At 40.5% G+C, this 26554-nt stretch overlaps 2 protein-coding genes across 16 annotated transcripts in view; one reads left to right on the top strand and one right to left on the bottom strand.

Annotated features, from left to right (window-relative positions):
- The window catches only part of ZC3H14 (zinc finger CCCH-type containing 14), a 43521-nt gene extending 31202 nt beyond the window's left edge, over positions 1–12319 (top strand). For 2 of the 10 annotated variants that reach the window (XM_084883930.1, XM_084883935.1), the window contains exons 11-17: positions 717–876; positions 1626–1858; positions 5463–5583; positions 6484–6620; positions 6909–7000; positions 7921–8027; positions 8510–12319. In XM_084883930.1, the coding sequence (XP_084740056.1) occupies positions 717–876; positions 1626–1858; positions 5463–5583; positions 6484–6620; positions 6909–7000; positions 7921–8027; positions 8510–8516 (857 nt within the window). In that variant the 3' untranslated portion in view covers positions 8517–12319. The remainder of the gene's footprint in view (positions 1–716; positions 877–1625; positions 1859–5462; positions 5584–6483; positions 6621–6908; positions 7001–7920; positions 8028–8509) is intronic. The other 8 variants (XM_084883931.1, XM_084883937.1, XM_084883938.1 and 5 more) reach the window with 6 other exon arrangements.
- The window catches only part of EML5 (EMAP like 5), a 109968-nt gene continuing 92663 nt past the window's right edge, over positions 9250–26554 (bottom strand). For 3 of the 6 annotated variants that reach the window (XR_014794996.1, XM_084883710.1, XM_084883713.1), the window contains 9 exons: positions 24545–24702; positions 21630–21744; positions 19933–20121; positions 19626–19798; positions 17575–17737; positions 17171–17274; positions 13572–13725; positions 12952–13052; positions 9250–12507 (listed from right to left, as the gene is read on the bottom strand). Coding sequence is in view for 5 of the 6 variants with exons in the window: in XM_084883710.1 (XP_084739836.1) it covers positions 12429–12507; positions 12952–13052; positions 13572–13725; positions 17171–17274; positions 17575–17737; positions 19626–19798; positions 19933–20121; positions 21630–21744; positions 24545–24702 (1236 nt within the window). In the remaining variant the exon portion in view is untranslated. Of the gene's footprint in view, positions 12508–12951; positions 13053–13571; positions 13726–17170; positions 17275–17574; positions 17738–19625; positions 19799–19932; positions 20122–21628; positions 21745–24544; positions 24703–26554 lie in introns of those variants that run through there. The other 3 variants (XM_084883712.1, XM_084883711.1, XM_084883714.1) reach the window with 3 other exon arrangements.

Raw genomic sequence — 26554 nt, 5'->3', positions numbered from 1 at the left:
AATAGTCCGAATTTTGGTCTGTTATTTGCCTACCTGTGGAGCTCATTAACTCGAGTCAGTTGACTGCATATTGATAGCCATCTCCACTCAGGGCTTGGTGTATTTTATAAAGTGTTGGGCCTAAGATGATGTTGCCGATAATGTGAGCTCTACTTATTTGCATTGAAGGTCATTGTGTTCCTTGCTGTATTTTTTTAAATGTCTGTTCATCTTAAAATCCTCTCTCAAAGTGGTCTTTATAACCAGGCGGAAATTATGACAGCTGAATTCTTATCAGGATGTGTTCATTTCTCTAAGTGATACTGTGCAAAATGAACAAAGCAGATTTTAGAAAGCTTTTTACACAGTCTTTGTATCATAATTCTAGGGAACATTAGGGCTCTTTATTCTCCATGTTTTTAGAAAGTATTGTATTTAAAAGTAAGTTCATATTATTAATATCCCATTAGATGCCTCATGTAAGAACCTTTCCATACTGTAGGTAAGGAGTGTTCTAGAATCCCTTGGTTATATGCTGGAAGAGGGAAAGAATGCTTCATTGGAAAGATGTTTGGCACAGAATTGCAGCTCTATTCTTGAGTAGAACCATTGTGGTTTTCCTTTGAAAATAATTACAAATATATATATTAAAAACTTGACGTTCTTCTCACGTGTGTGATGTTGGGAATAAAGGTATATTCAAAAGTAAACATTTGTGGCCAATTTTTTTGGCTCAGATTACTATGACATGGAATCCCTGGTCTATGCAGACACAAGATCATTTATTCTGAAGAAGCCAAAGCTGTCTGAGGAAATAGTAGTGGCATCAAACCAAGATTCGGGGATGAAGACCGCAGATACCCTTCGGGTACTTTCAGGACACCTTATGCAGACACGGTAGATGGTTTCTTTTTTTTGTGTAGCTAATTTGTGTTCATTAGATGGGCAGTGCAGGAAAACCACCAGTTTACACGTCCCTCCACCCGATCCTGGCGCTATGTGTAGAGTGCTTTTATTGACTTGGTAGTTAGGCCCTGTATATAGTAAGCCAAATTCAGGTTTCAAATATTCCAGTTCATCTTTCTTGTTCAGAAATCCATTATCCTACAAAATAAGTCAGCGTATGATTTAATGTTAATAAGATTCTTTTTTTTATGTACATCCAGAAAATGAGATTTTAAAAGGCCAAATTCAGGAAATCCCTCCAGAGTTAGCCAGTTGGGTTGGGATGATCCTTCCCTTAGATAATTAACTAAATGTTCTAAGAAACATATGATAATAGAATTAACATAAATGTAGACTGCTGGCTATTGTGCTGTGGGCATGGATGTTTATTTCCATGTGACCCGATGAGCATCAGATGGACGGTGGGGGTGAGAGTTGAGGAGAAATTGGCTTTAGCCCAGGGTTCACTGGTGATGCTGCCACAGTGATGGGCCACAGCTAGTGTGTGTAGCAGGAATCCACCGAGGCTGTACTTGCAAGTTTTTTAAAGTTTTTTTTTTTTTTTTTTTTTTTTTTTTTTTTTTACTGAAGAAACAACAGAGCAAGTAAGGGAGCAATAGTTCTGCTAAAGAGCACATTAGGAGGCTCAGCTTTATGTGTTCATTTCCCTAATTCTATGGTATTTTCTATCTATCTGGCAGAGATCTTGTACAACCAGATAAACCTGCAAGTCCCAAGTTTATAGTGACGCTGGATGGTGTTCCCAGCCCCCCAGGATACATGTCAGATCAAGAGGAGGACATGTGCTTTGAAGGAATGAAACCTGTAAACCAAACTGCAGCCTCAAACCAGGGACTCAGAGGTCTCCTCCACCCACAGCAGTTGCAGTTGATGAGCAGGCAGCTTGATGACCCCAATGGTAGCTTTGCACACGGTGTGTTGAGAGCTCAGCCTTTCCAAACTCTTAGGGCGCTGGTATTGAGAAGGAAATCTTTGACCTGTTTCTCTATCTTGAATGCATACTGGTTAGAGGCCTTGCTTTTATTTATTCTTCAGTAGTGGCCTTTATTTTTTCCAGACAAAACAACCAGTTAAATTTGAGACTGTCTCTCCTGTGAATGTTGGCTGTTATTTCAGTGCTAACATGGTATTCAGCCATGGAGGCCAAAAAATACCTCTTATTATGCTTGTCAGAGAATGACTGTCATTCTTAATTCCTGTCCACCTTTTTCTGAAAAAGAAACTATACTGGCTACTTTCCTCTTTCACCAGCAATAGTCTCTCTTATAATTAACTTGATAGAAAAATGAATCTGAATTTTGATGGTATTTCTCCTTCAGTGAAATTCTCTTGAGTAAAGTTTCTCACCTAGCTGTCAAAATAGTTCTTGGACATTAAGAAAAGTCCTTACGTCTAAATTAATATTTAAGCAGAATATTTAGAAGTCAGATCAACTCATTTCAGATAGTGACATGCTTTTAGGCAGATGAGCTTTTCTTATGGGTTTTCTCTGGATATTAGTGGCAGGTACAGCTACTGATCATTTTCACTCAGAATAGAGAATAACCATGCTCCTCAGACCTCTTCACATTCCTGGAAACACCTACTTTGACAGGGGAGGCAATTACTACAATACATTTAAAAAATATATATATATATATTATTGATTTTACACAGAGAGGAATGGAGAGGGACAGAGAGTTAGAAACGTCGATGAGAGAGAAACATCGACCAGCTGCCTCTTGCACCCCCCCCACTGGGGATGTGCCCACAACCAAGGTACATGACCTTGACTGGAATCGAACCTGGGACCTTTCAGTCCGCAGACCGACGCTCTCCCACTGAGCCAAACCGGTCCCGGCATACATTTTTTAAAAATATGTTTTTAATGATTTTAGCCAGAAAGAGATATAGGGAGAGGAAGAGAGACAAACTTTGATGAGAGAGAAACATCAGTAGGCTGTCCCCTGAATGGCTTCCACTGGGTATTGAACTCGCAACCCAGCCATGTGCCCTGACTTGGAATTGAACTGCCGACCTCTTGGTGTATGGGTTGACTTTCAACCATTGAACCACACCAGCTGGCCAATTACTGAATCTTAATGAACAGTATCAAAGAAAAAAAATAATGGGTTTTCAAATACTTCTGAAGTAAAATTTCTTTGCAGATATATGGGAATGTATTAAATGCTTTTTTAATAGCTAAAAATATAGCCCTTAAGGGGAGATATGAGTAAGTGAAGGAATATCGCTATTATCGTGAACTGAATGAGGCAATAATACAGTGTTAGAGTTTTGATTGGTGGCAGAAGTTGAAAACAACCCTATTGAAAGGAGGAACGGTTTTAAAATGGAAACAAAGGGGATAAGAACTGCAAGTTGGGCACTGTACATTTCTTGACCTTGTATATTTTGTTTAAAAGTAAGAGAAAATTCTGGTGCTTTTACTACTTTGGTTTTCAATTTGGCAGTTTAATTTTTTATATGTTAGGGTCTAGTTTCACTTAAAAGTAGATGTCTGCTAGGCTTTATTGGTATACATGTCATTGGTGACACATATACAGTGGCTATTATGGAGGCAGCCCTGATGCCTGGTGAGCCTCTTTCACCATCGCTTTGATCTGGGACTCAATGTATTACACTGCTGCTCCAGGAGGAAACTTTGTAGAAGAACATAGAGGCTGGAGAGACTCCTGAACAGCAGTCACAAAGAGGCTGGGCTCTTTCGCTGCTCTCCCCCTCTGAGCAGGGAGTTTGAAACTTTGTAATTGCTTTTGGTGGCTTTTTGTCTAGTGTTTCCAGGATGCTACCAACAGCAACAGCCACAGCCGTTTGAAGTCACCCCCACTGGCCATGATACAGCAGTACAGATTATATAGCTTGCAGCAGAAAGGGAATCTCCCCTTAAAATGTAAACAGGAAAAGTTTTAATAGCCTATGAAGTAAGTGTTAGGGAAAATCAGAGTCATGGCCTTCGCATATATAGTTTAACATTTCTATCAGAAAGATACAGTTTCCTTGTGCAATATTTAACCTCTTTAATATGCTTGTGAGTTGCCACTTCTTCCACTTTCCAGCAGCCTTTAAGGGTATTCTGTTAACTTCTCTCATTTGTCCTGGATTGCCACACACACACCATAGTCTAAAGAATGTTGTTTAGGAGGAAGGTCAGACAGACACATCTCTGCAGGGGTGACACAAAAATCACTTAAATTTGGAGAAAATCCTCTGGCCCTACCAGGTTTTATTTAAAACTAAGGATACTTTTAACCTGGAGATAAATGATGACTTACTAAGGAGCCTGGAACAGTCATAATAGTGCTGCTGATCTTCCTCAGGGCCTCAGGACCAGGTGTGTGTGCCTTGTTATCCTGAATAAAGACTGAAGTTGGGTCACTGTATTGTTAGGCTTTGATTGATTACCTGGTTTGCATTCTTGTTTTCATTTGATCATAAACTAAGGAAGACATTATTTCCTCTGTGTAAAGGAGGAGCCTGACATTCAGAGATGTTAGATAGCACTTGCCCAGTTTCTGCCTCCCCCACTCGAAAGTTACAGCACCAAATTTGAACAGCTCTGTAAGAGATGTAGTTCAAGTGATACCTGCTTTCACAAACATGAATATGAGCAATAATAGGTAATACCCATGGTGCTATTGGGAGCGGGGATTGGATGTGTTGGACCAGAATTTGGTAGCTTTTTGATAGCTACCAGGTGTAACTTCATTTGGCTTATTCTGTTTTAAATTTGAATTAGTTGCCAGCATTTAAAATGTAAATGTCATGTATAAAGGTTTTTGGCTTACAGAATCAGGAGACAGTCTGGCAACATGGTCCCACTTTCTGAAGACACAGTAATTGACACTGTAATTGGACAGAATGTGGTGCGTACCATGGCAGTGCGTGTGCCATCTGATGGTGTGGGCACTGGCCTCAGTGTGCTCTTCCCCACCCGTTTGATCCACGAGGAGACTGACTGCCCTGGTGATCTTACATCCAGCCAGGCGTACTCTGTCAGGTGATCTCCTGGACCCATTTCAGGCAGAAGTCTTTTCCTCACTCTGAAGACATTGCCAAATTTATCACCTGGACTTAGAAAAGTGGGCATACCTCATTTTTGTATTGGGACTGCTGGTGAACTTGCCTGAATGAGAATTCATTCACATTTTTTTAAAAATTTTTATCAGCTTGTGTTTTCAGTCTGCATTTCATTTTATTGACTCTCTATTTGACATTCTTCCCTCTTTTATATTTGATCAGCTCTGAAGTATTTTTGAGGCATGTGCTTTGATGAGAACTTTGGCCCTAGTTGCAGTGTCACTGTTCACTTTACTTCCACAATGCCAACTAGTCTGCTTCCTGGATTGTTTGCAGGATTCTTTTACAGTGTTGTTCAGATTACTTGGACTCATTTATTTCATATGAATATGGCCATAGAAGATACGATTTTAAGACTGGGTTTTGAGGGAAATTTATTAAAATGCCATGTACTGCATTGATCATAATTAATATATACTTTTAATTCCTCTCCCTTGTAGCTGAGATGAGTGAACTGAGTGTGGCACAGAAGCCAGAAAAACTTTTGGAGCGCTGCAAGTACTGGCCTGCCTGCAAAAACGGGGATGAATGTGCTTACCACCACCCGATTTCACCTTGCAAGTGAGTAGCAGCAAACCAGTTCTGGTCCTCAGGTTAATTCCTATTATCTGATCGCGTAGTTAGCTTTTTTTTTTATGGCCAAGTTTGAGTTTTGTAGCTAAATTCATTGACACTTACCACGGCCCCGGACTGAACAGCGTGTGTGTGTGTGTGTGTGTGTGTGTGTGTGTGTGTGAGAGGAATGGGGAGATGGGAGGTGGCTTCTTTGTGCCTAAGGCCTATGAGATGAAATTCTGGGTTTTCTTCCAGTTTCTGTACATTTAAGGTGGGTATATTAACTATCTCAGTTTGTATGCATTGTGTTCATCCATACATACCCAAATGTTAAGGCATTGAGGAAAAACTATATAATAGGTAATGAGAAAATATTTTGGACTTGGGTATAATTTTTCCTTATCCGCTTGCTGGTTAAATGGAATGAACTTTGATGGCTTTACATTTTGTTTTTGTTCTATAGGTAGACTCTCTCCATGTTTTAATTTCAGGAGATTCTGATATGAGAATAATGTTGATGTATATAGGGAGATCATGTGAGACAGGTATTCTTTTTGGGAGCACAATCCCTTGTACAAATTTTATGCTCACTATAGTGTTTACTTCATAAAATATATAAACATAGACTTTAATAATTAAGTGGTGTGATTTTCATTATCACCAAAAACTCTTTTACCCTTCATGTGACTTGGCTGGAGTTGGGAAACTTATTATCCCAGGCTTTGGAATAGTTGTATCCTATTTTGATATATGGCTTCACTTAAAAATGGAGTTTCCTTCTCTTGCTATTTTTTATTTCTGAAAACAAGTAGTGATGGAATATGAGTATAAGGAGCCCCTCTACAAAAAAACTAATGCATTTAGAAGATTAAGTGTGAATAATATGCTTTTTTTGTTGTTTTATAGGGCTTTCCCCAATTGTAAATTTGCTGAAAAATGTTTGTTTGTCCATCCAAATTGTAAATATGATGCAAAATGTACTAAGCCAGATTGTCCCTTCACTCATATGAGTAGAAGAATTCCAATACTGCCTCCAAAACCAGGTTAGTGACTTTGTGCACTACTACTTTTGGGTAAAATAAAATAAATGGCATTTTGTGAAAGGAATAATTTCAAAATTGTAGCAGAATCAATTAACATAACGAATCTCCAAAGAGGAAGTGTATGCATACTATATATAGTATTCTTACGTACTTTTATCTTCACTAATGAATATATATGAATCATCATTCATATTTTAATTTTAAAATGATTCCCATAAAAACATCAGAATGCATTAAAAATTATTTTGCCAAATAAATTTGATCAATGTTTGTTATTATTTTTGTCAGCAGTTTTAACAGCAACACCTACTTCTAGTAGTCAGCTCTGCCGTTACTTCCCTGCTTGTAAGAAAATGGAATGTCCCTTCTATCATCCAAAAGTAAGAACTTTTTTCCCTTTATTAAGGTATTACATATGTCCTTATCCCTCCACTTCCCCCCCCTCCCATCCCCCCACTCATGCTTTCAGCCCTCTGGTGTCTGTGTCCATTGGTTAGGCTTATATGCATGCAAACAAGTCCTTTGGTTTCTCTCAACCCTTCACCCCCACCTATTTTCCCAAAACTGAATTTAGTGATATCTTTTCAGTTGAGAGACCTGGAAAATCACTAGCAAATTGAGGTTGAGTTTCTCCCCCACCTCCTTTAACTTATTTTTTTATTAGAGTTAAGTTGAAGGTCTTTAAGATCTTTAAGTTATTCCTTAGTGTCATTCAGCCTCTCTCTCTTTGGCCGAGTGGTGTGACACTACTGAATGTCAGTCTTCTAAGCTCACCTTTACTAGTTTTTGTTCTTCGCTGCCGTTCTCCACTGCCCCTAAGCATGTCAGTGGTTTTTTCGTTTCCTAATGCCAGAACTGAGATGATGAGATTAGTAGTCCAGCTTACTGCCATCCAGACTTGTTCTGATGCTTTTGTCTGTGTACTAAAGACTGGTTGATGTGTTCTCACTGTTTAATTGCTCAGAGTAGTGATCTCTGAAATAGCAGCCCGAAGATCATACGGAAGGCCTTCACTTCCCTCAACTGCAGTTGGGCAGAGCTGAGGGTTCCGTGCCCAGTGAAGAATGTTAGGGTGTTAGGCAGGACTATTGCTACATTGATTAGTAGTGGATTATGTGTGTGTGTCGGGGGTGGGGGGGGGTGGGGGGGTGTTTCACTTTTCAAGGTTTCAGTAGTAATAAAATTAATGTTACAGACCATATCTCTTGCCCCATTGTTAGGATGAGCTTATTAGTCACTCTAATTGCCGTTTTTGTTTGTATTAACTTGGCATGTGTTGAAACCGTTCTTATCTCCTTAGCACTGTAGATTTAACACTCAGTGTACAAGACCTGACTGCACATTTTATCACCCCACCATTACTGTGCCGCCACGACATGCCTTGAAATGGATTCGGCCTCAAACCAGGTAAAGATGAACATTAGCTTTCCTAATGTCAATTCAAATACTGTTTTAATTTGTAGTTTCTTAAATTTATAAGCACACAAATGTGGAATAAATTATCACTGCCTTTTCTCTGATGTTTAATTTTATGTGAGTTCTTTGGAAGCCAATTTTGTTTTATCCAGCAATTGCTATTTCCCTGGATCATCTCCAGAGAAGATTTCTTTTATAACTTCATCTGCACACACACTAAGGCCTTCAGGAGTTACACTGCTTACAAATCTCATATCAGTTTTCTTAGACATTAATAATTAGGGGGAAAAGTTTCAAAACATTTTAGAGTGGCCTATAAATTCATGCCATCTTTTATGTACCTTTTAAAATCTGATATTTGCATCATAATCTGTAGAACAAATATTGTCTGAAGATACTCAACTTCTTAATTAAGATAATGTGGTATATAGGGATGCAAAACAGTTAATTAAAATTTTTTTGGTTTTATTCAGTGAATAACACCCAGTCCTACCTGGCAGAAGATCATGAAGTTTGAAAGTTTCCATCTACTGATGAAAAAGATTCTGTAGAACTTGTCAAATCTTTGAAACTTGGAATATATTGCTTTCATAATATGAAGTTATTGCCTATCCGAAGTACCTAATTTTTCAAGTTTGTAAGTTTATTAAGTGGTTTTAACGTTTAGTGTTTTTGTTGTTTGCCTTGTTTTCACTATGGAAAGACAGTTTAAGGAAAAACTGAATTCTATTAAAACACCTGGCCTGTTTGTACACTGCTGTTTCGAGTATCAGCATGTACAACCTGGTGATATTGTCAGTACAGATAATCTAGTTTGGGACTACATGTTCCTGTGAGTGAGTGTGTGTGTGTGTGTGCGCGCGCGCGCGCGCGTGCGCGCACATGAGCATGTGTATACAGAGAAATATACTGAAGGGAACATCCCTATTCCAAAAGTTGGATTGCTACTTTCATTTTTTCCAGGGATTATATAACGTTCAAGATCCACTAAAAAGAGTGGCCAAAAGTGTTGAGGTAGTTTAAATAGTCCATCCTACTTTTTAATTTTAAGTGATTAAGTTTGGCTTCTTAGGTTGTGTGCTGGTTTGGCAAATGGTTCCCAAATAGCTAGACTTTGCCTTCTGGTAAGGATGATTGAGGTGGGCATGTAGAGTGAAAACAGCTGGAATGCCAATGGCAAAAAGAAAAAGAACAGTTTCTTAAAATGTTTTCGTTTAACATATACTTTTAAAATAAATATTTTCGAGAACTACATTATCACAAAATTATACAAAAGTTTTTACAAGTATATATACATAGGTATCAGAGAACAGACTTAAAATTCACAAGATTATATAGCTATACATATACATTCTCTCATTCTGAAAAACATTCTCAGAAATAACTCCAGAAAATATAGTTACTGAAGATAATTTTTTAAATGTATAAATTAGATTTCAATAGTATATTTTAAATGGCAGCCTATATAATTACAGAGATCAGATGGATAAATTGCAAAGTAGGACTAAACTTTTTGACTACTGAATTAAAATAGAGTTATGTGTTTGTGGTTTTTAAAATTGTTAAGGCAAGAAGTGTCAAAAACTTTAGAATTAAACGGATCACTGATTTTAAAGACTTGATGTACAGTTTTTTAAAAAGTAAAGCTAAAAGTTGGTTAGAAAAAAGCGAATTAATGCAAAAGGGATAATAAAGACTCAAACATTCTGACGACCAAATTAAATGTAACTGTAAAAAAGTTCTGTGACTTCTTCAATCACATCCCCAAGAGAGAAAGAAACCACATGTGTCAACTCATGTTTAAGGGCCTGAAACCAGCAGTCTGCCGTTTTATGGCCACTGCTTTTCCATTGGGAGAAGAAAGATAACTGTTATTGACCATTTTGTAAGTTGCACTTTGCTGTGCTGATTCCAAAGTAAAGACAAAGCACGGAGGAGCACAGAGGTGCCAATGAGGCGTAAGTGAAGTGACAGTTCCTCTTCTAAAAAGCTCTAAAAAGCGGCTCTATTGAATTTAAGGCATATATTCATTCCAGTGTTAGTGCCGAGATGCTGTTCACATCTCTGCAGAAGAAATTTGTTTTAAATTGTACTTCCAGAAATTTAAACAGATATTTAGTATCATCGTTTATAAATGTTTTGTAGTTGCAGTGTCATAATTCCACTATAAAAGACATAAGTCAGAAACAAGGGCTGGAGTGGTTTAGTTCAGCCATTTTACAAGGAGCTAACATGCTAAGATTGAATTGTTTCTTGCTACTTAATAGACATTGCCTGGAAACATATTTGAGAGTTTTATCTTTCAGTGGCTATGGTTTATGGGAGAGCTAAGGTTGATTCCAAAACCTTTGTTGGGTATCTTGGTCTAAAATGAACCATCATCATCCAAAAGGATTACAAAAAGCGGAAGGGAACTGGTGTGGCTCACGGTAAGCAGTGCGCGGCACAGGGCAGTGCGCTTTGGCATGCGTTTATACACAGACACAGGGCTCAGGGTGCCGGAAGCCTCAGCTTATCAATGCAGGTGCGTAGTCAGGTACTGCACACACATCACTCTCTCTGGGTTAAAAAAACAAACAGCAGGATCTCCACCGTCTGTGGTGGTTCTTCACCTTCCCTTAGCTTGATGGCAGGTGGAAGCAAAAGAGCAAGGTACTTGTGGGATGACTCCTTAAATTCAGCATGACCTTCAGTCATGAACTGACAGCAGAGATTAAGGTTGGCTTATCAAGTTGGCCACTTGGAAGGAAGAAAAAGCAATGAAGCAATTTTATCCTACTTGCTTAAGGTGAGTAGAGTTTCTATCTGCATTGTAATGGAAATAGAATTTCTCTTAAGCCAAAAACCTGCAAACGTGACTGCCAAAAGTCTCAAAAATGGAGGGGGAGAGGGGTTCAGGGGATTTTTTCCCCTTTAATTTGTTGACTGCTCCTTTATAATATACATGAATAGAAATGTAATATTAAGTGTATTCCAAAATTTGCCTTTGTTTAGGAGACTATTGATGTAAATAAGGAAAGAATATGATCTTATGTCTCAAGTTTCTTAAACACCTTTAATCAGTCCTTTCCAACACAGGCATTCCAAGCTTTAAAACTGACCAGTTTTAATCACTTTTAGGCTTCCTTGTGATGTAATCTGACCATTTCTGTTCTTAGTATTTACAAGGCTTTGGACATACAAAACTAAGATTCCCAGACACCTGAAGGGGCCTTTTATGCTACAAAGATAATACATTAAAATAAAAACTCATAGGACCAATAGAGCATCATAATCTTCTTCACACTTAGAAAAATATATTTTTAAATATCAGTCTACATAATTTCCAATCTTCAGGAAACTACAGATAGGCTAAACAGCAAATTCCTGAATGGCAAATACTGATCTTTGGCAGCATTAAAAGTGAATAGGAATAAAAATCTAAGAGTTCAGCCCAACCCACCAAAAAGAAATAGACAAGTTTGAAAAGTGAACTTGTCATCCCTTTCGGAAGTTGGCTGTGGGTGGTATACATCTAAACAGATTTTCCAATTAAAAAAATAAAAGGCTGTAAAAATATTTTTTCAAGAATTAACTAAATTGTATCACTTTGTAAATGTGAATTTAACTCTTTAGTTTACATGTTAAACATGTTTCTATTGGAGTATATCTTTAAATATTCAGTATGCTCTCCCACTGAAATACTATTGCTATCTAAAACCTTAAACAGTACACAGTTGGAAATGATTGTTCATCTACTTCTTTTTCATTAATGAGGGTATAATTTTAACTTTTCAGTAACTTCTGAATGTAAAGATGGACAGCTCAAAATGAAAATGTAGCAATCATATACTAATAGCTTTGGGTTTGTACCTGTACTACAAGTGCTCGGAGAACACTGTCATTTCTAAAAAGGGCTTTTCTCGATGCTGCAGAAATAGTATGTCCTCCAGGGAAGCTTGTGTGTGTCTCCTCAGGGAAAATAAGGTTTGCCTTCTAAAGACATCCTTTGGGGTGATGGATGGTGTGTTTCCTTTCCTTACAGAAACATAAGGATAGATTTCACTAAACTGTGAACCACAAACTTTCTAAAAGGAAAGCATTTTGTTAAAGGATGATGAAAAGAATCCGAGTTGGGTTTTTAAGGTTTTGGTTTGCCTTGCTAGCAGGTCTGCCAAATTTGCACACTCCCCCCAAATGGGGGTTGGGCTCTCACTATTATTTATTTCGTCCTCCTTGAAATGTAATTATCTGGCAGTGTATGGATTAGTTATTCAGTGCATATAATAAATATTTTTAACTTATCCATCTTATATTTTGATGATTCTGGGCATATATCCCTGTTACATTCTTAAATTAGCACCACTTGATTTCTCCCTCTTCTGTAATTCTGGTTTCTCAAGGCTGTTTTTTTCAGTCTTCCCAGCATCCACATCCTTCAATGAGGCATGTGTACACACTTCCAGACAAACAAACTGCAACCAGAGGAAACCTGCAATGAGTTCATTATATTTCTAGGTTTTCAGAACAGTTAAGTTTTTCAAACCATACATGTATAAAAGTTTTCCGCATTAACTCCTTTTATTCTGTATTTATACATAGTGCGTGACTCCAAGGAGTCATCTGCTTTTGCTACCTTCCGATGCTAACAATTAACCCTTTGCACTCCGAACCATTCTGGACATTGGCTACCAGCTACTCGACGCTACTTTGCGGCGGAAACCTGTGTTGAATTAACTCAATTCCCCGTAATCACTAATAAACTGCAATGTCCCTCCTGAGAGGGGACATCCGAGTGATATGCTAGAATTCCGATGTCCCCTGAGAGGGGACAGCGGAGTGCAAAGGGTTAAGTGAGTCCCCAAACTGCAGCTGTAGAAGTGATACTAAATCTCTTAACTAGCAAAGAGATTTCTTGGGCTGAAAAGTTACCAACCTGCAGTCATCACCTCCAGCGCTAATCACATGTCGATCCCCACTGGTAAATCGAATATTTGTCACATGGGGTGAATGACCTAAGAACCTTTTATGCTTTGCCTGAAAAAAACAACAATCAAAAAACTAAGCTCAAGGTGTGTGATGTACACAAAAGTCAAAGGTTTCTACAAGGGACCATAACTTCCCATCCCCAGGGCTGTGAAAGAGGAGGAAGCAGTTGGGACCATAGCCAGTGATCAAGTGCCTCTCAGATTAGTAATGGGTCAGCACTTAACACAAACCAGGTGATTTGGGCGGGCAGATTTCTCCAGTTACTCTGAAATTTTTCCTCTGAGGAAAAGCATTTGAAATTTGGTAAAGGTTTGATAAAAAAGACCAATCACAGCTTTTTATTAGAATAATTTGCAAAGATGGGTGTTACTTTGGGGCAGGGGGTATAATTTCTAATAGTTATTTCAGAGTAAGGGATTTAGGAAATTTGGGGAAAAAATTTAAGAACACAAAGTATTACCAGAGCAGAACACAACACAATTTAGCTATTATGTGGGGAAATGTACTAATTATCAGATATCTAATTGAGATTATAATTATATAAAATGCTAAACCTCAAACACTTACAAATTTTTCAGGGCATGGGAAGTCGAACAACTTGACCATGCCAAAGTCATCTCCTGTCACAAGGCTGATTCCTGAATGGGACACACAGGCACAGGTGACATCTGCTTTCTCAGCATGCCTGGACCAGATTCCCATAACTTCACTTCCTAGAATGCTAAAGGGAAGGCAGAAGAGAAATCCACCATAGCACACACAGATAGGTTGACCATACTGCAAAAGTTCCTTGGTAATTAATCTCTAAGTACCTAATGTGTTTTTTAAAATACAGGAAGCAAATTGTGAGTTACCAGGAGTCCTGAGTTTTACCTGAGAAGTTAATCCTCCCCCCGCCTTAAGAAAATTTAAAAATTTTAAGGTTTATACATTAAATCTTTTTTTTCAAATTTAATAAATCTTTATTACTCAGATTATTACAATTGTTTCTCCTCCCCCCCCCCCCCCCCATAGCTCCCTTCCACCCAGTTCCCATCCCACCCTCTGCCCCCCCCCATTGTCCTCATCCATAGGTGTATAATTTTAAAAAAAATATGTTTTATTGATTTTTCACAGGAAGAGAGAGGGATAGAGAGAATCATCCATCAGCTGCCTCTTGCATCCCCCCCACTGGGGATGTGCCTGCAACCAATGCCCTTGCCCGGAATCGAACCCGGGACCTTTCAGTCCGCAGGCCGATGCTGTATCCACTGAGCCAAACTGGTCCCGGCATAGATGTATAATTTTAATCCAGTCTCTTCTTTCACCCTTATACCCCTCCCCCCGATAATTATCAATCCACTCCCTTTCTTTGACCCTGATTCTATTATATTCATTAATTCCGTTCCTCGGATTTTTAATTCACTTGATTTTTAGATTCACTTGTTGATATATATGTATTTTTTGATCATAATTTTCTTCCTCTTCTTAAAGCATACTTTTCAGCATTTCATATAATACTGGTTTGGTGGTGGTGAACTCCTTTAGCTTTATCTGCCCTTCAATTCTGAATAACTTTGCTTGGTAGAGTAATCTTGGTTGTAGGATCTTGCTATTCATCACTTTGAATATTTCTTGCCACTCCCTTTTGGCCTGCTTAATTTCTGTTGAGAAATTAGCTGACAGTTGTATGGGTGCTCCCTTATAGGTAACTGTTTTTCTATTGCTGCTTGTAAGATTCTCTTTTTGTCTTTTGCCTTTGGCATTTTAATTATGATGTCTTGGTGTGGTCCTCTTTGGATTCCTTTTGTTTGGGGTGTGTGCGCTTCCTGGATTTGTAAGTCTATTTCTTTCACCAGGTGGGGGAAGTTTTCTGACATTATTTCTTCAAATAGGTTTTCAGTATCTTGCTCTCTCTCGTCTTCTGGCACCCCCATAATTTTGATGTTGGTACACGCATGAAGTTGTTCCAGAGGCTCCTTACACTATCTTCAACTTTCTGGATTCTCTTCTCTTCTTGCTTCTCCAGAGGAGTGTCCTTTGGCTCTTTGTATTCCAAATCTTTGACTTGATTCTTGTGTTCCTCAAGTCTGCTATTGGGTCTCTGTATAATATTTTTTATTTCAGTCAGTGTATATTTAATTTCTAGTTGATCCTTTTTCATATCCTCGAGTGTCTCGTTAAATTTATCTGCCTTTTCTAGAAAATTCTTGAAAAACCTTATAACCATGGTTTTGAACTCTATATCCAGTCTTTTGTTCTCCTCCATTTCTTTTGTTTGAGATCTATTTCCTTTTTCTCGGGATTTTCGCTGCTTCCCTGGGTTGGTAGAATGGCTTTGTGTGTTTGGTGTCCTATATGGCCAGGTGGGTCAGCCTCCCCAGTTACCTGAGGTAGATACTCTTGGTGCTCCCCTTTGTGGACCGTGTGTATAGCCTTGTAGTTAAGTCTTGATTGTTGTTGGTATCACTGGGAGGAATTGACCTCCAGGCCAATTGGATGTATCAGCTGTGTCTACTCTGGGATACCTTCTGTATTGGAGACAGTCTTATAGGATCAGATTTGCAAAATTGCAAAAGCCTCTGTGCTCAGCTTGGATGGGGCGGAGTCTCAGGGCTGAGCCAACAGTCTTGGCTTCCAGTCAGTCCTACCTTTGTGCGCGTGCCTCAGACCTCTGCCTTCCGTGGCTCCTGTGTTTCCGCCTGACAGTCCAGATTCCCCCTGCAAGAGCGTGGGTACCCCAGGGGCTTGCCCGGAATTGGGTTGGGTCTCTGTAGTCTGGAGCTTCTGACTCCTTCCGCTATGGAGAGGCTGAGGCAACCTTCACGGTCAGACCTCTCTGCACGCACTCACTGGTGTGCGACTGTAGACCCTGCCCGCTGCGGCTCCCGGCTCTCCTGAGTCTCCCAGTCTTTGAGTCTCCGGGTGTCTTCCTCTACAGTCCAGACTCCACCGGTGTGAGCCTGGGTCCTTGGGGTTTCAGACAGTGTTGGGGTTTAGTGCATCTAGAAGTGGGGTTTAGTGCAGTCAAGGGGCTTCCTTTCCCCTTTCGCCAGCCAGGCACTAAGCCAGCCTTCCTCTTTGCGCGCTAGCATCTCCCCATCTCAATGCTTTGTGGCTCCCCTGATCCGTGAGCCTCTGTCCTTTCTAGTTGTAGATTTTCTCACTCATCCAGCTTTCCTGTGGGTTTGGATGATGTCTGTTCTGTCTTTTAGTTTTTTTTGTTTTTTTAAAATATATATATTTTATTGACTTTACAGAGAGGAAGAAAGAGGGATAGAGAGAGAAAAACATCGATGAGAGAGAATCATCAATCAGCTGCCTCTTGTACACCCCCTACTGGGGATGTGCCCACAACCAAGGTACATGCCCTTGACCAGAATTGAACCTGGGACCTTTCAGTCCGCAGGCCGAAACTATCCACTGAGCCAAACCGGTTTTGGCTAGTTGTTGTTTTGAAATTGTTGTGCGAGGTGGCAGCTTAGGTGCTTACCTGGCTGCCATCTTGGTTTCCCTCTATACATTAAATCTTTTAAAAATTAATACTGTATGAGAGCTGGATTTATAAAGTAAAAAGTGATGTTTATTCTATAGGAATTTGACAGTAGTTTTCATTTACATTGATTAAGAAGATGGATGCTGCCGAGACCGGTTTGGCTCAGTGGATAGAGCTTCGGCCTGCGGACTCAAGGGTCCCGGGTTCGATTCCAGTCAAGGGCATGTATCTTGGTTGCGGGCACATTCCTAGTATGGGGTGTGCAGGAGGCGGCTGATTGATATTTCTCTCTCATTGAAATTTCTGACTTCCTATCCCTCTCCCTTTCTCTCTGTAAAAAATCAATAAAATATATTAAAAAAAAAAAAAAAAAAAAAAAAAGATGGATGCTCATTGTTACCTGTCACACAGCCAGCAAGTTTGAACAAATTTATCATTTCATTTCTAACAGCTGCAAGACAGCATTCCTTTTTGATAGAGAAATAATATAATTGCCTAAGAGAACACACTATATTTGTCTGTTAAGCCTATGATGTTAAAGGAAATATCAGGGCATCTTTAAAGTATTAATTTTGATTTCCTTTCTTTAAAAGAACTGGTAAGCCATGAAACTGATAAAGCCTGGAAATACAGGCAACCAAAAGCGGTCCCAGGATGAGCAGCCCTTCTCAATGACTGTATGAATGCTTACCTAGTCCATGTAGCCCAAGTAATTCTGTCAATGGCAGCCTGGTCCGTAAGATGTCTTCCTGAAGGCACTTCGTAGACATGCCGTTTATAGCAACCAGTGGACACCTTTCATCATATATTAAAATGGAACAAGAATTCCATTATGTGAGGCAAAATCCAGAAGTTTACAGTATACTAGCAGAGTGCTACTTTTGATTTACATTTCTAACATTACTAAGAATGTGAAAGATGACTAAAAAATCTTGTACAAAAAAAGTGGAGGGGAAGGCCTGAGGAACAGGATAGTAAAAAATGTAGAGTGAGTAGGAAATGCAAGAATTTGGAAGTACTGGAACTCGGGCGTTTTAATGCATCAACTAAGGAAATGCCGAAGAAATGTACACGTGTCCAGCACTGATACTGCACCTGGAGGTATCTGCTGTCTGCGGAGAAGTCCATTTGGATGACGAAGCTGGGGATGTCTCTGCAGTAGCTGGTTCTGTTTAGGGTGGGGCCCAATGATAGGTCATAAAAATCCACCGAGTTCTCACTGGAACCCACTGCCAGAAACCGGCAATCCGGACTAAATCTGAATAGGTAACAAAACATGGAAAAGATGGATTAAGTGACATGGGATAGTATAAACAGTTAAAGACCCCTGACTTTTCTTTCTAGCTCTCAAGAATGTGTACATATGATATGGCCTCAAACAGATTTACCTAATAGGAACAACTGATTATGTATCCTGAGGTATTTGTGTTACATGAAACAAAAAGCTTTATATTTTACTTCAATTTTAAATTGTTTCTGAACTTTTATCTCCTAATTCCTTTAAAAATATTTGTTTTTTAGAACAACCACTAACAATTACATAATTCACATAAGGTAGTCAGGATTCTTTCCTCTGGAAACATCCTGTCTTAGCAGTGAAGAACACAGACCAGCTTAGTTCACACAGGTTATCAGAAGAAGGGACATTACTTGAGACTTGGATGATATTTTAAAAGACAAAGTGCGCCCTGGCTGGTTTTGCTCAATGGATAGAGTGTCAGTCTGCAGACTGCAAGGTCCCAGGTACAATTCCGGCCAAGGGCACATGCCTGGGTTGCGGGCATGATCTCCAGTAAGGGGCGTGCAAGAGGCAGCCAATCAATGATTCTCATAATTGATGTTTCTATCCCTCTCCCCTTTTCCCCTCTAAAATCAATAAAATATATTTTTAAAAATAAAAGACAGAGTACTATTTGCCTAGTGATCATGGGGAACTGTATTCAGTCAGGGTTGTGAAAACTTGCTGAGCCAGGTAGCGTAGGGAAGCCAATGCTGTTTTATGTTTTGGAGTTATGAGGAAGTTGCATTGTAAAGGGGTTTTAGTGGTGGAGAAAGGGGAAGGTTCTGACCATCAGATAGAAGTGCTCTGTAAATAGTAGCCACTTAAAATAAGCTTAAGCACTGAAAAATAAAAGTTCAAGAGAAGCTGAAAATCGGATTCTGGGGCATAGCAGATATGTAGTAAGCATTACATGAATGAACTATATATTCTATGGATATTAAGAAAAGTAAGACGCCGGGACCGGTTTGGCTCAGTGGATAGAGCGTCGGCCTGCGGACTGAAAGGTCCCGGGTTCGATTCCGGTCAAGGGCATGTACCTTGGCTGCGGGCACATCCCCGGTGAGGGGTGTGCAAGAGGCGGCTGGTCGATGTTTCTCTCTCATCGATGTTTCTAACTCTCTGTCCCTCTCAATTCCTCTCTGTGTAAAATCAATAAAATATATTAAAAAAAAGAAAAGAAAAAGAAAAGTAAGAGTTGGTTGGATTATTACTTCAAAAGTTGTCAGCCTGGAAAACTGAAGGGCAGGGGAAAGATCACTTTGGCAGGAAGAACTTAAGGGCATCTAACGTTTGCTGAGTACTTGCTATTACAAGGCTCTGTGGTTGGTACCCAGTGGATTCATAATTTAGCAAGAAGAAAACCCTATCTAATAAAGAGGGAATATGCTAATTGACTGTCACATCCTCAAAAATAGCAGTGCCCAGTCCCTGCAGCCCCCCAGGCAGGTCTGGTCGTTCTGTGTGCCTGCCTCCGGAGTCCCCCAGTCTTCTCACCCGCCCAGGGCCAGTCCAAGGTGCAGGCAAGCCTCAGATGGCAGCTGCCAGAGGCTCAGGTAACCAGGCCCTCCCAATGCTTGTGCTGCTGGCAGTGGCTGCAGCAGAGGTGTGATGGGGGTGTCACCTTCCCGTTTGCCAGGTTGCCTCCTGCCCCTGAAGGCTCCCAGAATGTGAGGGGGCAGCCCCAGCTGAGAGACCCTCCCTCCAGTGCATGACTTTTCATGCACCGGGCCTCTAGTAAGCCTATAAACAGCTGTATTTCAGCATACAATTTATGATGTGATAAAATGCTATGGGTACTAAACCTTTTTTCACATGCAAACTGGGTCATTTAAAATATACTAGAAATACTGTATTGTTGACTAACCTGATATCATGGATTGCACATCGTCTGTCTCTCTTCTTTCCCCATATTTTTAGGGAGCTCACGAGTAAAATAATAAATTCTCCATTTTTCATTCCAATAGCCACCATGTCCCCTTCAGGGCTGTAACACACAGTACGAGCAGCATGTCCCAAATTCACTTTGTTTAACATCTTCTGCATAAGAACCAAGAGGCAAAGAGTACTATATCAAGTACAGTACTTACAGAATAAACCAATTTCTTCCAAAAATTCAACACAATTTTGATAAATTATACAATGGCATCTTTTAAAAAACTGTTTGCACCTACTTTATCAGCAATGTCCCAGAGTCTCACTGTCCCATCTTCGGCAGCAGAGAGGAAAAAGTCCCTGGAAGGTTGTGCCGCTAGTCCCCATATGGGCCCGTCCACATGACCACTCACTAAAATATTACATGCTGCATTTTTCTCTCCAACTTCAATTATTTCAGCATTCCTTGTCCCAACTAGTATCTTGCCCTGAAATACAAGTGAGACCAAATAATATTCAATGCAACACTACAGTTCTTTCTTTAATAAGAATGCTCTATTGACCTATGTGCTACTATGATTTATAATAAATACAGATTTGGTCTCCTCCCATTTCTGGCACTAAGCTCCTAAAACCCTTGGAATTTACTAAGTGGTGAGAGCTTTAAGGTGTCTTTTGGTATGGTAATGAGGTGCCCTTTGGATTCCACTTAAGGTTGGAGACTGGTGGCCAGAGACCCAATCCTGTGATGAGGGTAGTAACTTTCAGTTCCATCTCACCATCCGCCTGGGGAAGGTGGAAGGGCTGGAAGTTAAATCAGTTACCAGTGGCTAAGGAGTGAATCAGTCCTGACGGATGAAGCCTCCATGGGAATCCAGAGGAGGGAGCTGGGGAGCAGGTGGAGGTGAGGGAGGGTGGCCGCTGGGGGCGCTGCGGCTCCCTCCTGTGCCGGATGCCTTGCCCTGCGCAGTTCATCTGGCTGAGCAGGAGTTCCGTCCTTTTTCAGTAAACCTGTGACCTAGTAAGATATCTTGGCGTTCTGTGAGCTGCTCTCGCAAATTAACCACACATAGGGTTGGGAACCCCCAATCTGTAGCCAGTTGGTCGGAAGCACAGGTAACCACCTGGACTTAAGTCTGTCAGCTAAAGGGGGTGGGACCTAGGAGACCCTCCCCTGTAGGGTCTGATGCTGTCTCTGGGTAGGCAGGGTCAGAACTGAGTTAATTTTCAGACACCCTGTTGGTGCTGGAGAATTGTTTGGAGGTTATGTGGGCTTCCCCAACCCTGTCCTGTTGGAATTGGGTCCAGAACCAAAGCAACCTACTTTCAGAGAATTTGCTGCTGTGCACTAACCTCGCCGAAGTGGTTTTCTATGACTAGAGGCCCATTTGCAAGAGCACTGGGCTGGGTGGCATGTCGGAGTCTGTGCTAAAAATGTCACCTTTTCTCTAAGATAATACACCTGGCTTCTCCAATCATCAGGTTTTGGCTCTGATGACACTTTAATCTGAAAATCCCCAAAGAGGTGTAAGTGCATTGAGATACAGGAAGAAAATTTGGATTTTAGTGAGAAATAAGTATAAATAAAAGCTTAACTAATATGTAGTTTACAGACTGACAGTAATGCATGAAGACAATTTATAAATACACTTTTTACAAGCACATGCATGGTCGAAACTTGGTATAGAAATGTGTGTTTTCAAGAAAATGAAAGCAGCACTAGTCAAAATTAGTAGTGAAAAGGAAATTCACTCCATCTACCCCAGCTGAGTGAGCAGATTCCAGAAAGCATGGAGGACTGAATTCAGCCTGGGGTAGGCACTTCCACTTGACCCTGCACGGTGCAGGCCGCGCGTGTGCCAGCGGCGCTGGTGCTGCCAAGAGAGGAGGGACCCCACAGAACAAAGCTGACACGCAAGCCTTGCAGAGGATGAGCGCCACAGGGTTAATGCTCTCTACTGCCCGCCTCCCCACCATGGCTCAAGGAGCAGCTTACTCTGCCTCTGCACACGGAGCGGACGCAATCCGTGACTTGTCCCGTCTCCAGCCGGAAGGCGCGGCACCGCCTCAGTTCCTGATCCCACAGCTTGACTGCCCCTCCTTCCTTTGACCTAACAGCCACCCAAGCAACAAAGAGAGCATTTATTATTGGCTATTACCGATAATGTTTACTAAAAGTATTAAATTATAAGCAGTTTACTAACTAATAAAGTCCTGATATATTTATAATTTACTTCAGATATTCTTCTAAACTTTCTATGACAATTTTAAGATATACTGTATCTCAAACATTCAGTTTAAGCAAATCTTATTTTATGAAAATTCATTTTTCTGACATGAGCACGATTTTATCTACTGCCCTCCCCAAACACATATCCTTCATAATACCTCTCGATTAAGGAAAAGTAGAATGTGATTTAATGTTAAGAGGACAATGGAAATGTGTGGCTAGAGGAAAGGATTCCAGCTGCCATGTTATGGTTATAGTTTAAGGGCCAAAAGAGAAGCACACTTCCCCCCCTACGTTATTATTCAAATATCCTACTGAAAATAAAACCTGAAAAAATACATCTTTTATCTAATAAGCTTCATACACATACACACACACACACACACACACACACACATTTAATATGTTCAGGCAATTGTATTCTCACTTGTTTGGATTGAGAGGCATCAGTGAAATGTTGTTCCGTGTTAGCTTTGGCATTTGAGCAAGTTGATCCTATTACCTTACTTATAAAACCGTTCCTAAGATCAAAACAATACCTAATGAAACTGTTTACAGGCTAATGCGTAGGGGGTGTGCAAGACTAGATGATTAATGGAAACAAGCATCAGAGTAACATAAGAGGAAATCTAGCCCATTTACGTTTTTCTGTTGGAAGGACTGACATGTGTACTGCTTCATTTTCTGCTGAATGAACTGCTCGTCTTGGGGAGAAACATGTTCTTGTACCATAATACAGTCTTCCTTTATGAGAAAGGCAAACACAGCTGCATTTGTGTGTAACTGGTGTGTGCGGGCTCTTTCAATCCTATACTGAAAATGTACTTAGCTCCTGGTCACATTATATGTTGCACTTCAACGTGCATATAAATATGTTGGTAGGAAATCAATGACAAGTATCTGGTTTCCACTGGATTCCTCTCTTCAGTATTAAATTCTGAAGTTTTATCTAACAAGTTTGCCTCAAGAGCGAACGAGGCGGAGTTTGTTTCTAGCTCATCTCACCCTTTCTCATACGGCATTGTGCGTTCTACCCTCAGCATCCAGTCTCAACAAAAGCAAGCAGTCAAGATGCATCCTGGGTTCAGTAACAAAGATTCCCCCATGAGTCGCCTATTTCTCAGCAAAGGCTTATACAAGCATATCCCGTATTTTCCGGCGTATAAGACGACCCCCTAATTCAGGGGTCTTCAAACTACGGCCCGCGGGCCACATGCGGCCCGCAGAGGAGTGTGATCCGGCCCGCCAGGTTTTTTGGGCAGTGAGCGCAGCCGAGGTGTTACAGTAGGAATTAGTAGTTCATATAGTCCGGCCCTCCAGCTCTCTGAGGGACCGTGATCTGGCCCCCACTTTAAAAAGTTTGAGGACCCCTGCTAATTTTACAGTTAAAACATAGGTTTAGGCCTATATTCGCTGTATAAGACTACCCCCCACTTCCAAGGCAACACCAGTTCTTTTTTTAATAGACTGCCTCTCTGACTCTGGCCAATCTGAGCAGGCTTTTTACTAGAACACAGTGTAGCTTTGGGTACAGGACATGTATAATTTGCATGCATAAAAAGCCTGCTTGGATTGACCAGAGTCAGAGAGGCGGTCTATTAAAAAAAAGAACTGGTGTTGCCTCGGAAGTGGGGGGTAGTCTTATACAGCGAATATAGGCCTAAACCTATGTTTTAACTGTAAAATTAGGGGGTCGTCTTATACGCCGGAAAATACGGTAGATATCAGTAAAATCATCTACTACTCTGGTCAGTGTTCTCAGTGGTTAAAGCGCAGGCCCTCATACCGAAGTTAGATTCCCAGTCAAGGGCATATACTTGGGTTGCAGGTTCGACCAGGGCACATACAGGAGGCAAACAATTGATGTGCCTCTCTCACATTGATGTTTCTCTCTCCCCCTTCCATCCCTCCTCTCTTCCCTTTCACCCTCTTTAGAAATAAATGGGAAAAATATCTTTGGGTGAGGATTAACAAAAGAAAGAAAATAATATTTTATTGATTTTAGAGATGGGGGAAGGAGCCAGGGAGAGGGAGAAGGAGAAGGAGAGGGACGTTGATTTGTTGTTCCCCTGATTTATGCATCCATTGGTTGATTTGTGTATGTGCCTTGAACAGAGATGCGACCTGCAACCTTGATGCATTGGAACAATGCTCTAACCAACTGAAATACCTGCCCAGGGTCAAGGAATAAAATATTAACTTGCAGAATAACAGCCTATCCATACCTCAGAAAAATTATCACCCAAAGTTGTTGGAAATTAAATTATCTACAATGCAAAAAACCAAAAAACAAAAACAGAAAAAAGCCATTAAAAATCAGAACTAAAGCCATGGCAGGTGTGGCTCAGTTGGTTGAGCATCATCCCATGTTTGGATAGGTTGCTGGTTTGATTCTCGGTCAGGACATGTGCCCAGTTGCAGCCTCAATCCCCGGTGGGGGACATGCGCAGGAAGCAGCCAGTCGATGTCTCTCTCTCATCAATGTTTCTCTCTCTATCCCTCTCCCCTCCTCTGTCTCTAAAATCAATAAAACACATTTTTCTTTTTAGAAGGCAGTAAAATGAGAAGCATATGATGAGGAAGGTCAGAGAGGATCACCTTAGAACTAACTAGAATACCTAACCAAACCTCAGGTGGGTCACAGTGCAGTTAGGAAGGCGGTGAAGAAAAAAAGGACTCACGGCCTCTCCTTGCCTCCAGTCACGATAAGTCCATCTCGCAGGGTGGTGTACATGGCAAACACAGGCCCGTTGTGGGCTCTGGCCACGACTCTACACAGTATGTGATCTTTCCATACGCAGACGTCTCCACTGATGGTACCTGTAAACGTCAAGTTATTCTGAAAAGGAGCGGGGAAGATACACTCATCAAAAGTTCAAGTGGAGTTCAAACAGATGCAATTCTTACATACATGTGAGCCTGCCTCACTGCGGCTACCGAGAGCCGGGCTGGTGGGAGGACCTGGGCTCAGCGGCCGGGGACCCTGATCTGCAGCTGCGCCTTGTCAGCGAGCTCTGTCCCAGTGCAGTTGCTTACTAGTTGGAATGACCTTGGACCAGACTTTTAACCTCTATGAGTATCAGCTTTTTCATGTGGATAATGAGGGAAACCATTCTCTAAGGTCTCTTCCAATTACAAACACTACAATTCGAGTTCATATTGTCCCTTCAGAATGCTCCCTGGTAGCTGCCCAAGAAATAATTGAAAGGTCACTAGTAACCGAGAGTGAAAAAAGAGGAGTAAAAATAGGAAGTGAAAATAACTTTATTACGTTTCTTATCTTGTCATTTTGAAGAAAGGAAAACTACCTTCTACAGCAAAGTTGTAGTTTTTCAAATTTTACTAACTCATGGTGTTAAAAAAATGAAATTAACACTTGCCATTTCTTAAAAATCAAGGTAGCCAAAGTTAATGCATTTCTGCAATCAACCCAAAATAAGGTAAATTTGATAAGGTACCCAAAGCTTCTCTGTGCTTTAGGTCACATTGAGAACTGCGATCCCGATACAGTTCATTATGTGGAAACTGGAAAATTGAAATCCTGCATCTCGTGCGATTTTCATCCCATTTTAGCTTCATTTTTAGAACAACGTGTATACAATCATTCACCCAAAACAACATGGAAAGGATCAACAGAAAAATAAGTCTGAATAATAGAAACAAACAGAGATTTGTCTTTCGTCTTCCTGAGGATACTAGTTTGTATGGTCATTTCCTTCCAACAAATCACTCTCACAGGAATTCCTCAGCATATATACTTATAGCTCATATTTGAATAACAATGCCATCTGGCATCTAGGAACAGCATTAATTCATGCCTTATGTGCAATTAGAATGTAAGTTGTCAAAGTGTAAAAACCAATATCTCACTTCTCCGGCTGTTTTCATAGCCCAGCAGAAAGCTTCACAGGCTTAAACTGAAGAAGACTCACTTTGTTATGTAACAAAACATTCTCACTGACTGCGCTAATGCTTCAAACGTAAAAGTACAGCTAATATTTTGGTCTTCAAGCTTATTTTGTATGTGGAATAGGCAATTAACTACCTAAGGAATTTTGTATGTGAAGAAGGTTAACCTACATGGGCAGATTCAACGCCAGGAGCATTTGAATGTGTGGGCTTTCCTTCTGGAAAGGAATTACTGGTCTTAATATTAGGACTTCCCAAAAGATTTAACTGGTTTGACATGGCATGGTCAACATGTTCAATGGTCTTTTTCTCAAAAACATGAGTGTGCTTAAAGGTTCTAAAATTGTAATTTTCTTCAAGGATTACATACACACATAAATACTTTAGTATGGAAACCCAGTTAGAGTATTAAAGGAAACAGATGTGAATTGTAAAACACAGTCCCAGATGGGGAGGGAGGGGGCAGTAAGTGGTTCTTTTGAACACTTTCCATTAAGTTTAAGAGCAGTTGTGCTCTGGCCAGTGTAACACAGTGGTTAGAGCATTGACCCACGCACCAAAGGGTCACAGGTTCACTCCCAGCTCCTGGTTGGGTTTCAAGTAGGAGGTGAGCAGGAGGCAACCAGCCGATGTGTCTCTCTCACATCAGTATTTCTCTCTCCTCGCCTCCTTCCTTTGCACTCTCTGAAAAGCAGTGGAAAAAATATCCTCATGTGAGGATTGGCAAGCAAAAAAGACCAGTGTGCTCTTCCCCTGAATGAGAGCCACTGCCCAGAGCACTT

The sequence above is a fragment of the Pipistrellus hanaki genome (assembly GCF_964339955.1).
Source record: "Pipistrellus hanaki genome assembly, chromosome: 1".
NCBI classification, from domain to species: domain Eukaryota; kingdom Metazoa; phylum Chordata; class Mammalia; order Chiroptera; family Vespertilionidae; genus Pipistrellus; species Pipistrellus hanaki.
Note: the sequence above shows the minus strand (reverse complement) of the source record. Positions and strands in the feature narration are given on the sequence as shown.